The sequence below is a fragment of the Salmo salar genome, chromosome ssa12 (genome assembly GCF_905237065.1).
Source record: "Salmo salar chromosome ssa12, Ssal_v3.1, whole genome shotgun sequence".
Taxonomy (NCBI): domain Eukaryota; kingdom Metazoa; phylum Chordata; class Actinopteri; order Salmoniformes; family Salmonidae; genus Salmo; species Salmo salar.
The window spans coordinates 87,336,411-87,353,304 of record NC_059453.1 but is presented as its reverse complement, the minus strand read 5'-3'; the positions used below and the strand labels follow the sequence as shown (position 1 = coordinate 87,353,304).

At 41.9% G+C, this 16,894-nt stretch overlaps 1 protein-coding gene across 3 annotated transcripts; it reads right to left on the bottom strand.

The window, feature by feature from the left end:
- Positions 1 to 1,782: 1,782 nt before the first annotated feature.
- LOC106566037 (potassium voltage-gated channel subfamily A member 2) lies at positions 1,783 to 10,037 on the bottom strand. Of its 3 annotated transcripts, XR_006758096.1 has the most exons (3): positions 8,865 to 10,036; positions 4,227 to 8,021; positions 1,783 to 4,029 (listed from the first exon to the last, which is right to left on the bottom strand). XR_006758096.1 is itself a non-coding variant. In XM_014133844.2 (2 exons), exon 2 carries the CDS (start codon positions 7,880 to 7,882, stop codon positions 6,398 to 6,400), a length of 1,485 nt encoding a protein of 494 aa, XP_013989319.1. In that variant the 5' UTR covers positions 7,883 to 8,021; positions 8,875 to 10,037; the 3' UTR covers positions 1,783 to 6,397. The 3 variants fall into 3 exon arrangements, 2 of the variants coding, with proteins under 2 accessions (XP_013989319.1, XP_013989318.1); XM_014133844.2 differs by having other exon boundaries at positions 1,783 to 8,021; positions 8,875 to 10,037; XM_014133843.2 differs by having other exon boundaries at positions 1,783 to 8,021.
- Between the last annotated feature and the right edge of the window lie 6,857 nt (positions 10,038 to 16,894).

Sequence of the window (16,894 nt, the reverse complement as noted above, 5' to 3'; positions counted from 1 at the left end):
GCAATGGTTCTGCTAAAATTATCCTTCAAATCGATGAGCAAACTAATTCCTTGTTAGATGTTGAATACAATATTCAATTATTCCCTCTCTCAACCATGAAATATACAAACCATCATTCTCACTGAGAGCCATTACACATTTGCATGCATATCTAATTCAATTGATGGCATAAATATAATAAAATACTTATTGAGTTATCATCTTTATTTTTAATTCATTTTGTGTCTATCATTTATGTCCACGTTTTGGGGTGTATTCACTTGATTTCATTTAGATTTTGTCATTGTTTTATCAAAGACTGCAGATAAAATTGCGCTAATTCTGGTGCAATGCATCAAATACCAGAATTCATGTTCAAATTGCAGATGGCCAATGACAAATAAACAAAATAATATCAATAACAACATTCAGTGCCTTCAGAAAATATTTCACACCTCTTGACTTTTTCCACATTTTGTTGTGTTGCAGCCTGAATTTAAAATTGATTAAATTGAGATTTTGTGTCACTGGCCTACACACAATACCCCATAAAGGTCAAAATAAATAGCTCAATAAGTCACATAATAAGTTGTTTGGACTCACTCTGTGTGCAATAATAGTTTAACATTATTTTTGAATGACTACCTCATCTCTGTACCCCTCACATACAATTATATTTAAGGTCCCTCAGTTAAGCATTGAATTTCAAACACAGATTCAACTGCAAAGACCAGAGAGGTTTTTCCAATGCCTCGCAAAGAAGGGCACCTATTGGCAGATGGGTAAAAAAAAATAGACATTGAATATCCCTTTGAGCACAGTGAAGTTATTAATTACACTTCAAATGGTGTATCGATACATCCAGTCACTACAAAGATCCAGGAGTCCTTCCTAACTCAGTTGCCAGAGAGGAAGGAAACCGCTCAGGGATTTTACCATGAGGCCAATGGTGACTTGTTTAATGGCTGTGATAGGAGAAAACTGAGGATGGATCAACAACATTGTAATTATGCCACAATGCTAACCTAAATGACAGACTGAAAAGAAGGAAGCCTGTGGCAAAAAAAATTAACTTTATGTCCTAAATACAAAGTGTTGTGTTTGGGGAAATACAACACATCACTGAGTACCACTCTTTATATTTTCAAGCATGGTGGTGGCTGCATCATGTTATGGGTATGCTTGTTATCGGCAAGAACTATGGAGTTTTTTTAGGATAAAAAGAAATGGAATAGAGCTAAGCACAGGCAAAATCCTAGAGGAAAACTTGGTTCAGTCTTCTTTCCAACAGACACTGGGAGACAAGTTCACCTTTCAGCAGGACAACAACCTAAAACACAAGGCCAAATATACACTGGAGTTACTTACCAAGACAACATTGAATGTTCCTGAGTGGCCTAGATATAGTTTTGACTTAGATTGGCTTGAAAATCTATGGCAAGACTTAAAAATGGCTGTCTGGCAATGATCAACAACCAACTTGAAAGAGCTTGAACAATTTAAAAAATGACAATGTGCAAATATCGTACAATTCAGGTGTACAAAGCTCTTAGAGACTTACCCAGAAATATTCACAGCTGTAATTGGTGCCAAAGTTGATTCTAACATGTATTGACTCAGGGGTGTGAATACTTATGTATATTATATATTTCTGTATTTTATTATCAATAAATGTGCAACATTTCTAAAAACCTCTTTTCACTTTGTCATTATGGGGTATTGTGTGTAGATGGGTGATGAAATGTATATTTTTTTGTACAGGGGAAAAAGGCCTCTCACACAGTAAAAACACACAAAACACAGTTTGGTTGAATTATTATTTTCTTCGTTATTTATATGACTTTGTTATCATGGTTATGGTCATTTTGAAGGATTATATGCATTTTAGTTTGACATGTTTTTCTTGTCCACAGATTGTCTTTTTGCTCCTGTAGTGTGCTGATCACACTCATTTAAATCCAGACTTCGCTTAGCATTATAGTACATTGTCCATGTTTTGGGGGCTCCATAATCCATTGTTGTTATGTACAGTATTTTCCTCACATTTCTTTTCATAGAAAAAAAATCTGGTCCATTGTACCAAAGTTGATAGTTGCAGTCAGGGCAGGCCACCATGTGTGGGAGTGTTGAAGGTGAAGGTGCTATACTGTACCAGACATACTGTAGCTGTGTTTCTACGGTGTCATTCACTTTCAGACCACAGAAACACACTCTCTTGTTCTGACATACACATGCATAAACAGTCGATTGAATAGCTACTACTTGTGTAGCTACTTGAATGTTTACTTTGTTGGTGATGTAAACCATACAGTGCAGTACAAAGCTTTCACTGTGACCCAAATTCAATAAATTACAGATAAAAGGAAAATCAAACTGCTTTTTCACTCAGAAAGTTTATGCTGTATTTTCAGGACAGGTCAGGTGTTGCTTTACACTCATATTCAATGACAATGTTGGTGAGAGGAACAGCTTGCGGGATGTATTCACTTTCAACCCAGTTACTTACGACCTCCAATTCAGCATTTTTTTATAACACACAGCGCAGTTTTCCTTTATTTTTATTGATTGAATTAATTGGGGCCTGTGCTTTGCTGTAAAAGGGGAGGGGCACTCATCATCGCTTACAATACTCAGATTAAAATTCAAACCAACCCAGAATCTGCAGAGAAACAAAAACACAATTCTGAAACTACTCTACTTTTCTGTATTTCTGTGTTTTTCCATATTCATGGTTTGTTTGAACCTTGTGTTTATATTTCCAATCTACAGTTCATCTCTGCATAGACTTTTGAAAGCATTTTCTGTTGGGTGTCCTTCTGACTGTGCTTTAGCTGGTGAAACCCTCTGTACACTTTGAGTTGTAATGGTCTAGTGATGCTTACTATAAAGCAAAAGATAGATTTTCGATTTTTGCGACACTCCGTTTTGGGAATATATAAACATTTCACATAGTAAATGTGCACATTGATAAAAATGGGTATACTCCATAGATGGTTGTGCTTAGAGCATCTAGTAAACAAACTGTTGATACTCAACTACAATGTTTCTATTTTGATATGTTGCTAAATTTGAGTGTGTTGAATCAGAATGTGCCCAATTCAAACAAAAATAGGTAAGCATGCTATCTCATGATGTGTTTTGGGAAGATCTGTCCATTGTAAAAAGCAAATAGAAAAATTATTTTAAAAAATACAAAGCATTTGCATGCATAGACTATGACTTGTTTTGGTCATACTGTGAGCAGTTTTGTCTTACTATGCACACATGCATGAATGGCTGTCACTTTAATGCAGCTGTACAACCAAGCTAAGATCTTGACATTCAGAGGTGGGCTCTACACACACACTTACACACACGCACACACACACGCACGCACGCACGCACGCACGCACACACACACACACACACACACACACACACACACACACACACACACACACACACACACACACACACACACACACACACACACACACACATACACACACACACCACATAATGGTGTACCTATCCACATCATGCATGGTTGATGTATATGATGTGTGTTTTGGACAGCGTGGTGCATTGGTATTAGATGAGAAGTGTTACTGCTAGAATAAGGTTGAACATAATAACATCATGTTATAGTAATGCAAGTGGAAGCATCAACAAGCAGGGTTCCAGACCCAGATTATTTTTCAATTCAAGTTCCTTTCCAACACATTTCATCTCTCCAAAATAAGTAGCGATTGCAGTTGCACAAGGTACTGCCAATTGAAGACACAAGAGAGGAAAGGAACATGGTGAGGACAGAGGGAGGGACCGGGAGCTAAGAACCTCACCTCTGTCCATCTAGCGTGAATGAACACTGCGGCAATGGTGGCAGACATTTAGGCCTAAAACGTAAATGAGAAGACAGACCAGACACATTAGAGTCAAAGCTAACATCCTTGTGGCTATGCCAACAAATATTGACCAAAAGGTAAATTAGACGCAATCCATTTCACCATTTTGTTAGCGCTGGCTAAACATCCTCAGCTTTTCTAGTACTCTCCTGTGTCCTGAAGTTCACTATGAAAAGATGTAGAAAGACAGGAGACTCAGCAATGTCATGAGAGACCTAGAACTCTGTAGTTCAGAGTTGCTACGCGGCTACATACTTCAGCCGTTGGCAATATAAACCATCTCTCCTTCGAGTATGATAATATTTAGATAATGCTCATATTTTCTTATTGAGGGATGCAACTACCATAGATATATTACTGTACCTCCACTTCTCCTGTGAACTCGCTAGTGTATTAGGCATGCATGTCTTTGGCACACTGTCCAACAGACAGTCCCTGAAATGGGGCTACACCATCAGTGCTGAAAATAAACAAGTGTCATTGTTCATATCATAAAACAAACATAGCAACGATCTGCATATCATCAAGGATTATCGGATTAACGCTATCATCTCCATCATGGTCATCCTCATCTCTAAATCGTCAGCTGAATGTAAATTCCCCTTCTTATACGTCCCAGATTGCTTTGTTATCACAGATTAAAGTATGTAAGTAGATATTGAGATAAATATAGGTATCTTATTAAATAGTTTTCATAGGCATCTTTGATCTTCAATTCATGCTTCTAGGAATGTATTGAGGTCATGCAACACTAGGAAAGCAGCATTCATTAAGCCTACTTGTTTTAAAGGCAGTTTAGGGAGGAAACATACTTTTATACATGTCCCTTTAGTCGTCCCAATGGTTCATCATGAAGACACAATGGACCCAGTTGAACAAGGCAGCCGTGAGTCGAGTCTGTCTGTAACTGAGATTAACGCTGCAACTACACTGTATGGGTGCTGTAATTAATTAACTAATGCATTTTACCTCAAATTACAGCACAGCTGCAATGTCGGTGGTATGTAAACACCTCTCTATGTTTTCAGCTCAGCGGTGTGGCAACAAGACTATGACAATGAACTCTACATGGAATGTTACATTTAGGTCAAATGTCAGGAATACAATATCCTCCAAGCTATAGGGCTGGTTTGGGGCATGGTATCCTTTCAGACACCATTGTAACCTACATATGTTAGATAATAACCTCTCGACATCCCTTCATATGTATGATAGAAGGTTATAGAGGGCAAGACAATAAACAGTGTCTTTGGAGCAATGCTAGTTGTGAGTGAGAATACTCATTCAGATAAGAACTCCATGCAACAATCAACTGGCTACAGTTACTACCTACAGTACCTATCTAGCTACAGTAACGGTTACAGTCACAACTACTTACCTATCTATATGAGTTAAGTGGTAAATAAGTACAAATGAAAGAGGAAGAGACATTCACTTTGTCCTCAGAGCTGCAGTAAGACAGGTTCAGGTGAGTGGAGGAGGGAAGCTTGCATTGCCATGTACAGTAAACACATAAACGATGTAAGACTAGAGCAGTGAAAAGTCAAGGCCTTTTGTCAGTCATTCATCAGATACTGATGTTCCTGAAGAAAAGATGTGAAACCATCATAAGCTTATGGAGCTGATGGATGTCCTACATCCCTTAAATATTGTGAATTACAACTACAGTACCACACTCCTCGTGTGTCTCAGGCTCAGGCCATGACAGGCCTCAGCCACTGGGCAAAAACGGGTTGAATCAACGTTGTTTCCACATCACTTCAACCCAAATATTCAATGTAATGACGTCTTCAATGTAATGGAATTTCATATTTTTTTCACCCAAATTTGAACCTAAATCCAATGACATGATGACATGTTTTGTTGATTTCATGTTGAATTCACGTTAGCTGACAACCAAATGTAAATCAAAAATAGACTTTGAACTGATGTCTGTGCCCAGTGGGCAGCAACGGAGCATGCCCGTCTTATGTTCACACGTTCTGTAATCTCCAAGTAGTTCACCACAGGACGGGTTTGTTTAGTTTGCTCCAGGAATCAGCATTTTGTAGCACGCAAACAGGAAGCAAAGTGTACCTTTGACGATGGAGGGGTAGCGGCAGGCACAGGGGGGCTGAAGCAGGATTGGTGGTGGGGTTATTCTGGAAGCGATAAATCACCTTTTTTAGCTACATTTCTCCTCTTTTTTGTACTACCGTTGTGAGCAGGTAATTTTACTATTGGAATAGTCACACTGACAAAGCCAACTCCATGCAGACATCAACACGCAGAATTTTGATTATAAGATTTTAAGTCTGACAGAAGGTCAGTTTGAGGGCAAGGTGTGAGGCGCTAACAGTGGGAGTTAGCAGTGGGAGTTAGGGGAGGAGTGAGCACATAGTTTCTGGTGTTTTTCATCATAAAGAAATGATGAGTACAGTTATACGTCCTGAATCTATTGCCTTGAGATTCCAGCAGCACATGTGAAATGGGAGGCTACACACCTGCCCCATCCTTTGACCTCTCAACCTCACTGAGAGGACAATGCCAGCTGGCTACACATCTGTGAGCATTTTGGTGATGTTGACATAGTTTGTGTTGGCCAGCGTGGTGCAGTTGGCTTGAGTCTTGAGGTTCTCTTCTGGGAGGTCCTCAATACTGTTGTTCACCCCTTCCTGGATCTCCATGTAGTCTGATTTACTGATGGTGGAGCCGCTCCGGCTCTTCTTCAGCTCTTCATTAGAGTCCTCTTTGGCGACTGGGCCTAGGCACTGAGCCTGCTCCTCGCCCTCCGTCTCACGGTGGTAGAAGTAGTTGAAGTTGGAAACGATGACAGGCACGGGCAAGGCAATTGTCAGCACACCTGCAATGGCGCAGAGGGAGCCAACAATCTTGCCACCAATGGTGGTTGGGACCATGTCGCCATAACCTACTGTCGTCATGGAGACAACAGCCCACCAGAAGGCGTCAGGGATGCTTTCGAACTGTGACTCGGGTTCATCAGCTTCCGCAAAGTAGACGGCACTGGAGAACAGTATGACTCCAATAAAGAGGAAGAAGATCAGCAGACCCAGCTCCCTCATACTAGCCTTCAGGGTCTGGCCCAGGATCTGGAGTCCCTTGGAGTGTCGCGACAGCTTGAAGATTCGGAAGACTCGCACTAGACGGATGACCCTGAGAATAGCCAGGGACATGGCTTGCTGACCGGCCTGGCCATCCTCTGGTTTCTCAGCCAGCTCTGTGGCCAGCGTGATGAAGTAGGGGATAATGGCAACAACGTCAATGATGTTCATGACGTTACCAAAGAAGCCTGATTTGCTGGGGCAGGCAAAGAGGCGCACCAGGAACTCAAATGAGAACCAGATGATGCAGAGCGTCTCCAGGATGAAGAATGGGTCAGTGAAGTAGGTGGACGTGAAGTAGATTGTGGTGTTGGTGTTGGTGTCAAAGACACTGTGCGGTTCGTCATCGTCGTTGCGGAAGATGGGCAGGGTTTCCAGGCAGAAGCTTACGATAGAGATGAGGATGACCATGACGGAGATGATAGCGATAATCCTAGCGGGTCCTGAGCTCTCTGGGTACTCAAACAGCAGCCACACTTGTCTCTGAAACTCATTGTCAGGAAGCGGCCTCTCTTCCTCCTTGACGAAACCCTCATCCTCTCTGAACAGCTCAATGGCTTCATCCCCCAACTCATAGAAACGTATCTCCTCTGAGAAAATATCAAGGGTCACATTGGCCGGCCGCCGTAGCCTCCCTCCTGACTGGTAAAAATAGAGAATGGCATCAAAGCTGGTTCGGCTGCGGTCGAAGAAGTACTCGTTCCTCAGTGGGTCGAAGTACCGCATCCTCTTTTTGGGGTCCCCTAGCAGAGTATCGGGGAACTGGGAGAGGGTTTTGAGCTGTGTCTCAAAACGCAGTCCAGAGATGTTGATGACCACTCTCTCGCAGCACTCATGGTCAGCGTCAGGGTCATACTCAGCCGGGTTCCCCGGGTGCGCTGCCGCCTCATCAGAGGGGTCACCAGTGGCTACAGTCATTCTGCGGGGGGAACAGGACGCCTGCACTTTTCAGTGGGGCTGGGCCCTGCAGCCTGGAAACTGTAGGGAGGGGGATGGAGAAGAGGGAGGGGGTTCAATGCCGTAAAGACCGGTTGGCTCACCTCATGGATGGATCTGTCTGGAAGGGACAGAGACCAGAGAGAATTTAAATAATATAACATAAGCAATTAATTTGATAGCATTTGTGTTATTCTGTTTGTCTGTCCTCTCAAGCCATATATTATACTGTAACGGAACAATGGCATAAAAGTTACGAAAATGTACTTCTGTAGGCTACAACCAAAGTATTCAGCTTTCTAAAACATACATGAACTACTATAAATGTGGAGAAACTTAGTGTATGCCCAGAGCTCAAAGATCCAACTAGTTTCCAACTAGCATAGCTACAGTTTATGAATTGGAGCATGAGCTCCTTATAATCTGCTGCAATGGATAATATCCATTCACCTTCTGCAGTGAAATCATGCATGAACGTACCTTTGCAATATAGGAACCAAATCTATACAGATTGCCCCTTCTCTAGCTTATAATATAAAACCAATAACTGAATAGTGAAAAAAGTATGCACTCTTTTTTTCTGTTCCAAGAAGCCCTCGATGTCACTTTTTCATCATTCACTTTAAGGTAGTTTTGTTGGAGCATTTTAGACTGGTCTCAAATGGTGACTGTCTATGAAATATTCAAAAACATCCCTAAATTATTAACCGGCAGTAGGAAAAACGTTTCAAGAGAAGAATCTTCTGTCTCTGCCCTCTACACCATCTCTTGCATCTTCCGTAAAAGAGGCATAGTTTTGTTAAGCACTATTCAGTTGATAAATACTCAGAAGCTAATAATAATACGGGCTATTTTGTTCAATGGTCATCTACTGTCTCCCCTTTACTGCATAGGTCTAGTATACTTTTCTGAATGAAAGTCGTGTAGGTTATAGCAGACGTTTTCAACACCATAGGCTACATACCAGCATTCACCTTGTTGAAAACGGGGTGTTAGTTGCTGTTCCCATTGGTCACTTGGTATCAGGAATAAATAGCCAGTGGCCAAAAATCCCTCTGGTGCTAATCCCTCCGGTGATTTAGATCCTGAGAAGAAGAAACGAATCTATTTCCTATTCGGGACCGTTAATACGATCATCATGTTGTCTGCAGCATCACCACTCGCGCGCACCGGCGTTGGAGAGGTACAGAATGCGGGTGTGTCCTCGCCTCCCCCTCCCCGTCTTCGTTCCTCGCTCAGGTTGTCGTAGGATGGCGATTGACACAAAAAGGAGGGGATAGGGTTCCGACCTGGAGGAATGGTACTTCTGGTAATAGCCAAAGGTGCTAAGATCGGCAGAATTCTATGCATCCAGTGTCCTTAGCCGCTATGACGTTGCCCGCATCAGACAGCCGCAAAGGTAACTGTCCTCATACGGTGCTCAGTGGCAACATCTGCAAAAATAAAAGCAAGCAGGGGAGGTGGCGGGGAGGCGTATTACAACGTGTGATATTACAAAAAAAAGTAAATTAGTAGGCCCACAAGATGCAGACGAACACAGAGATGGGTAGTGAGTTAGACTAACGGGTTAACATTGTGCTGATGGATAACGTTTTAGTTACCAGGCAGGAAAAAATAATATGCTGCAATCATGACTCGTCACAATAACCCTAGTCAACTACATGTGTCGTATTAAAAAGTAATCGTGACAAATAAATTAAAAGTCATGCGTGGGCTAATTGACAAATGCTCAGTTAAAAAAATCACATTATTTTCTCCATAATTTATTGTATATAGAATACAACAGTTTGTAAAATGCAGAATGCTCATGCAAGGGGATATGTCTGTGGTTGTCTACAGTTTAATGAATAGAGAGCATTCAAGCCATGCAGCCTCCTTATACATTGTAAAGAGAACAGAATCTCCCGACATTGACTTGAAATGACAAGCATGAAGAATCACCCTGGACTGAGAGACAGATTATGCAATTCCTCAGTGATGCATATCCCGAATCATTGGCATCTGCATCACTTTCTCTGTTCTCTGCTTAGTTGGGGGTAAGGCATGCTTTAATTACCCTAGGTCTCAGTCCTTCTAATGATCAGTACAGCCATTACCCCGGTGTAGCCGTATCTACAAAGCTTAGTCAAACCTGCAGTCGGGCACTGCTATGCATACAAAGAGACAGGGGATGGAGAATGGGCGAGAAAACGCGCTCTCTCCACCCGCGCTGTGTAGCCTACCACTACTCACCTTATCTGCAGCGCAGGATATTTAAAGGGAACGCATCTTTTTATTTAACTAGGCAAGTCAGTTAAGAACAAATTCTTATTTAGAATGATGGCCTACCGGGGAACAGTGGGTTAACTGCCTTGTTCAGGGGCAGAACGACAGATTTTTACCTTATCAGCTCGGGGATTTGATCCAGCAACCTTTCAGTTACTGGCGCAAGGCTCTAACCACTAGGCTACCTGCCGCCCAGTCTTGGCCTTTATTAATAGCTAATAATTGTATATTCATGTGAAATGTAAGCTATCATTCACTATACACAACCCAGTTAACAGTGTTAACTACGTAACTATGTAAATGTGTAACTTACAACTTTAATTATGCAGTAACACTGTAGGCTGCTATTTTGTTATCTGACATAGGCCTGGTGTCATAATGTCATGCATAACTTCAAAGTGCTTCGGTTATTAAAGTGATCCCCAGAAATGATTATGTCATATGAAACTGTGACACTTTCCAAACGAGGGAGATAACTAGGGGAGTGGTTTCATAATTGTTGGATGATTTCTAAATGCCAATGGCACAGCAATTTAGAGTTTTGTTCGGTTCTGCATCCTCATATTGTCATCAATAGGGACATCCAAAATATATTTCTTACATTTTAAAAGACATACAGTTGTACTATTTTAAGGAAAGACTGCTACTGTACATGTAACATGAGCTACATCATATCGATTCAATTAAATAATAAAAAAACAAAAAACATTCTCATCTGGGGTGATTCTCCAGTCATCAGAAGGCAGTTAACATGTATGGCCACAGCTTAAACAGGCAGAAAACAACACAGGTACCCCTCCTCTCACCAGTCACAACACTGCATCACTCACAGACCCAGCCACTGTGAAGGACTCCCACTAACAGGACACTATACTTTGACTCACTGTGCAAGGATTTAATCAGGGACTTCTAGATACCTTTAATAGGATTTCCTATGAAATTACGAGTTACATGGCAGATGTTTGGCAATGGTTTTGTCACTCTACATGTCTTTAGTTTTCTTTGAGAGAGTGCAGAGAGTTTGTCTTTAGTTGTCTTTGAGAGAGTGCAGAGAGTTTGTCTTTAGTTTTCTTTGAGAAAGTGCAGAGAATGTGTCTTTAGTTGTCTTTGAGAGAGTGCAGAGAGTTTGTCTTTTGTTTTCTTGAGAAGGTGCAGAGAGTTTGTCTTTGGTTTGTTCAATTTCACAGCCTGGTAAACTCTCTGACTCTGGTACTGCCCCATTTGGATGGTGACTCATAGAAAGTTATAATCTGCTTTCTTTCACCATTCGCAGCTCACAAATACACTTTACATGTTGTCAAGTGAAAAGTGAATGAAAACTGCCTACATTACTTGATACATTGTAAACTACTGTAGGTGGTATAAGTCGTTTGTAGGTGGTACTGAGCATTATTATTGTGTGACTTTGAGAGTTCGTTAAGTCAAAAGCGATACCAAAATACAATAGAATTATGTTTTTTCATATTTTACAAAACAATTAATGATGTAGTCAGGGGGAGGGGGATCAATAGTGAATGCCATTCTGGCCAAAAGGAGCAATGAGAGAAAGTGCAAGGAGAGCAGCAATGACCTGAACGACCTGCTTTGTCAAAGGTTGGGAGGGGAATCCCCTGCAAGAGGAGGAGGTGGAGGGATAGGTGAAGGAGCAAGCTGGTGATTTGTGTGAGACTTGGCTTCATCAAGGTTACTACTGGCAGCAGCCCCTATAGAAGGAGCGGGACTGTCAAGGCTGCCCCTGCAGCTCTGTACCGTCTGCCACACATGCGCACACCTTTCCCACTGTCCCTTAATGGCTTTCCCAGGTTCTCCCTAACAGCACAGACATTATTTATGAGCTAGGGGCCCGTTACAAAGCCTGTTAATGCAGTCTTATGAAGCTCAGTTCACGTTGCATTAGCTGTCTACCCACTGGGCACACACTGGTTGAATCAACATTGTTTCCACGTAATTTCAATGAAATTACTTTCAACCAACATGGACTAGACGTTGAATTGACTTCTGTGCCCAGTGGGTACTTAAATTAAATGTGAAGGCCCTAGTGCTCTAAGTCAGGGGTGTCAAACATATGGGCCGAGGGGGTCCAATCTGGCCCGTGGTGGTTTGAGTAAAAAATAAAACAATAATAATAATTATATATGCATTTCTTTTTACAATATTTTGTGTTGGGGTGGGGACGATCTCAATATACTTTAAAATGACAAAACTAAATTGAAACTGTATAGAAATAGTAATGCACCTACATCCATATAGTTTCTATCAGGAATCAAGGTAAGACCCAGATGCAGACTGTCGAAGTAACAATGTTTATTGTAGAGACAGGGGCAGGCAAAGACAGGTCAAGGCAGGCAGGGGTCGAAAATCCAGGGTAGGGCAAAGGCACAGGATGGCAGGCGGACTCAGGGTCAGGGACAGGCAGGGTTCAATAATCCAGAGGTGGAGCAAAGGTACAGGACGGCAGGCAGGCTCAGGGTCATGCAGAGGGGTCAGGCGGGCGGGTACAGGGTCAGGACAGGCAAAGGTCAAAACTGGGAGGACTAGCAAAGAGAGGCTGGGAAACGATAGGAGCTGACAGGAAAAACGCTGGTAAGTTTGAATGAACAAGACGAACTGGCAACAAACATACAGAGAACACAGGTATAAATACACAGGGGATAATTGGGAAGATGAGCAGCACCTGGAGGGGGGTGGAGACAAGCACAAGGACAGGTGAAACAGATCACGGCGTGACAGTTTCTTGTTAAGTTTAGGCATTAACTCAGATTTTTTAAGGCTAGGATTAAGTTTAGGCATTAACACAAAATTCTTAAGGTTAGGCATTAACTCCGAATGGTTAAGATAAGGGTAAAGGTTTGGGATAGGCTTAAAACAAAAATGCCAAAAACAACTTTCTGTCACTGAAATTGAACATGCAAGCTTTTGAACCAGATGCAGATGCTCACTCCCATCCGACACCCTCCATCCACAATGCCCTAGCAAAACTGAAACCTACTTGAAGGTAACAGTGCTCACGCCATCAGACATGGATGGACGACAAACACTGAATTGTATCACGGGTGACCTGACTGGTTTCTTGACTGTGTCCAACTCGCAGGGAGCATAATGGGTAGGGGACTATTTTTTGCTAATTTTGACAGCAAGGAAATATAACACCTTTTCAGTGCAGCCCTCCGGACCACGTTGAAGACCTAATGCAACCCCCGGGCAAAATGAGTTTGGTGTGCGTTTCAATCAGGTGGTGGTGGGGGTGAAGGCTAAGGGCTGATGACAATGAATGGCATCTGAGGGGTATGGATTGTGTGTCACTCCACACCCGTCCACATCTCCTGATCAGTCAATACCACCATGCCATATGAAGGAGAGCTGAGAAAAGCTTGATGAGTGGTGAAACTAAGGCTTTGTATCTTATGGGTTCCTTTTCTTAGATACTGTCTGGTAGCTCAACCCATTTTTCAGACCTTTGTTCCATTGACATATAGTGCTGTGGTACGGCAGTACAGTATACGGTGTAGTTAGTGACTTTGGTTTGGTATCAACTCGTGTTTGTGCTTGATGCATCTGTTCCCTGTCATTTACATACAGCTTGTGTTAGCATAATTAGACTTATTGAATATGCAGTACAAGTTTGTCTCTCTCACCCTGAGTAGCGTTGCAATTCTCTGGAGGGCTGTCTATTTGTGTGGAGGGTAGCAGAGAGCAGGGAGCTGTGTGTTCCAGGCAGAGGACTATTGACACTGCAATGCACCATCGCACGCTTGATAGCCTCTTGTTATAAGACGGCACCTCATCACTGCCCACTCTGAGGAGCTTAACAGCACACACGCGCAATCTATACATGCTTAAACACACTTACACACCACATGCTTACACACACAAACACACACACACACGTCAGATCACCATTTTGGCCTGTATAAATAATCAACGAACATTACTGTCCATAATTCAAAGTGATAATCACAGTAACTGGTTAATGAAGTACTAAATACATACTTTAAAATCCTTACATTTACACTGATACAAGGACAATGATGATTCAAAGAGAGATTCAAGGACACCTTCATTCAAAGAAATACCAACTTCTATGACATAAATAGCTTCTCAGCCAAGATCAGGTAGAGCATTCAGTAAGGACCCAGTGGAGAGGGGCAGATTATATCTAGATATTATGCACTTCCCTGCATTTGTTAAATGTTGCATGAAAATGTATTTTCTTGCTGCTGGATAAGGTTATGTAATTTCATCTTGTGAACAATAACTACGTTAGAGTTACAATACCCTCATTAGAGTTAAAATACCCTCATTAGAGTTACAATACCCTCATTAGAGTTAAAATACCCTCATTAGAGTTACAATACCCTCATTAGAGTTAAAATACCCTCATTAGAGTTACAATACCCTCATTAGAGTTAGAACACGCTAATATTATGTTACAATACCCTCATTAGAGATACAATGCCCTCATTAGACGTACACTACCCTCATTGGTGTTACAATACCCTCATTAGTGTTACAATACCCTCATTAGTGTTACAATACCCTCATTAGTGTTACAATACCCTCATTAGTGTTACAATACCCTCATTAGAGTTACAATACCCTCATTAGTGTTACAATACCCTCATTAGTGTTACAATTCCCTCATTAGTGTTACAATACCCTCATTAGTGTCTGTCCATCTTGTAAATCTTCATTCATTCTAATGGACTGGGACTGAAATGACCTTCCTGTAGTCGGTATACCCTCAACAGATAAGATCAACATCCTTTTCCTTAGGACAGCTAGAGATTGTCCACCCCAAGGCAGAACGTTTTTTTACAATACATTTTCAATGAGACTGAATTAATCTTCCTCCCCTTGGGATATCAGTATTGTGTTGGACAGAGAGAGACTATTACTGGGCAGTATCTTGTGGTCCCATGAGGAGTAGAGCTAGGGGACGTGCTGTACATACCATACAGGATACTGAAGGAAAACAAGGTAGCCTGAGCCTATGCATACTGCAGAGTGCTACTAGACATGCGGCGCTGGTAATGTAGACATCCTAGGTGAACAGACTCCTCAAAGAGACCCAAGGTTAAGTACTGTACTAGTCAGACATTTTAGAAGTACCCTCTGGTCTGTCCTTGTGTGGTGTCCCTGTGTGGTATGCACCTTTTCAATTCATAGACTGTCCATACTTTCTATACACACTAATATATAAATATTTATATTCTGGCCTCTGACATTGCTCGTTCGGATATTTCGTAATTTCGAAAAGGAAAAGACAATTGGGAGGGCAGGGCTGCATTATGTGTGCATTGTTTTGTGTTGCTAGGTATACTGCAATGTTGGAGCTAGAAACACAAACACTCCGCTGCACCTGTGATAATATCTGCAAATATGTGTACGTGACCAATAAACTTTGATTTGGTGTAGGGTGCGAGGACAGGAGGGGGAGATCCAGAGCGAGCCAGTCATACTGCAGCCTGGACCACGTACAGCCACAGCAGTGCGGGCAGCATGAAGAGAGAGAGCACGGAGCAGACGGTGGAGCAGAGCCAGAACACCAGGAGAAAGAAGCACAAGGGCATTCATATCACTGCAGCAGCAGCCTCCCTCGTGGCCTGACTAGTTCACCTCAGATACACCACTATAGACCAACATGCTCCCAGTACGGACAGATTGTATTAAAAATTATGTATTTTATCCAGCAGAAGTTGGAAAGATCAAAGGTTACAGTCCATTCCAATGTGACATTTGACTGAAAGGCCAAATCCAAAACATTAGCATTTCTGACAACCACGCAAACAGTGAAACAAATTAAGACACCAACCAGTATACTAACCTTTTGTTGCAGGGAACCATTATCTATGAGCTCATGTGAGTTTAGTTTGGCTCTGCTGCACTGCATGACTCAGGCCCTTCAGACTGTCTGCTTCCTCCAGTCAGTGAGAAGCAGGGTTGAATCAATGCTACTGATAAGATGTAGGATCTTAATTTGACCCGTATTGTCTCTGCAAAATAATCCTGGATTTGAACATTTAGTCCATACTGTTGCTTGATCGATGGTTAGGTCTATTAGCTGGTCAAAGTGAGGCTCCTTGAAAAGTGGAATACTGTTAATATATGGTAAGCCTGTGCGTTAGTGCGGGTTTTCAGTGAATTTATGTAAATCACGAAGCTCCTCTGCATTTCCTGCTGTGCAGAAAGAATTCTCAGCAACAAAAGAGTGATCAAATTTAGATCCTACATTTGTACAGGGGATTCCCTGTGTGCCATGAGGGAACTTAAATGTGTGTTGCTGGGGCCTGGGCCAGAAACAACTGGCTATCCCTTACCTCTTACCTCTTAGCCCCTAACCCTTGGTTTTTGTCCCAATTTAGTGCCATCACACCTGATTCACTAAATAACCAATTGATCTTTCACACCTTGACTAACTGAATCAGGTGTTTCCCACCAGATTAAATTATGACTGTTAAATTATAACGGTTTTAGTAACATGATTATATACTGCACAGCCAGTGTGTTTAATAACACTATTGTTGCTACATCCAAACCTGAAATGCCTCTGCCATTGGACAGTGTTGTGCTTAGTCTTATATTGTTGCTATGGTGACTGCCCCTAGGGTTTCATCAAGCAGAAGTAGGAGGCTCTGTGATCAGTCCTGGAGAGTCTCTCTCTCCTCTCCTCTGGGATATTAGAGGTAAAGTCAAAGCACAGTGACACAGGACTTTGCATGTCCTTGTAGA

Excerpts from the sequence above, each read along its gene's own strand:
- LOC106566037 (XM_014133844.2), bottom strand. The coding sequence starts at position 7,882 with ATGACTGTAGCCACTGGTGACCCCTCTGATGAGGCGGCAGCGCACCCG.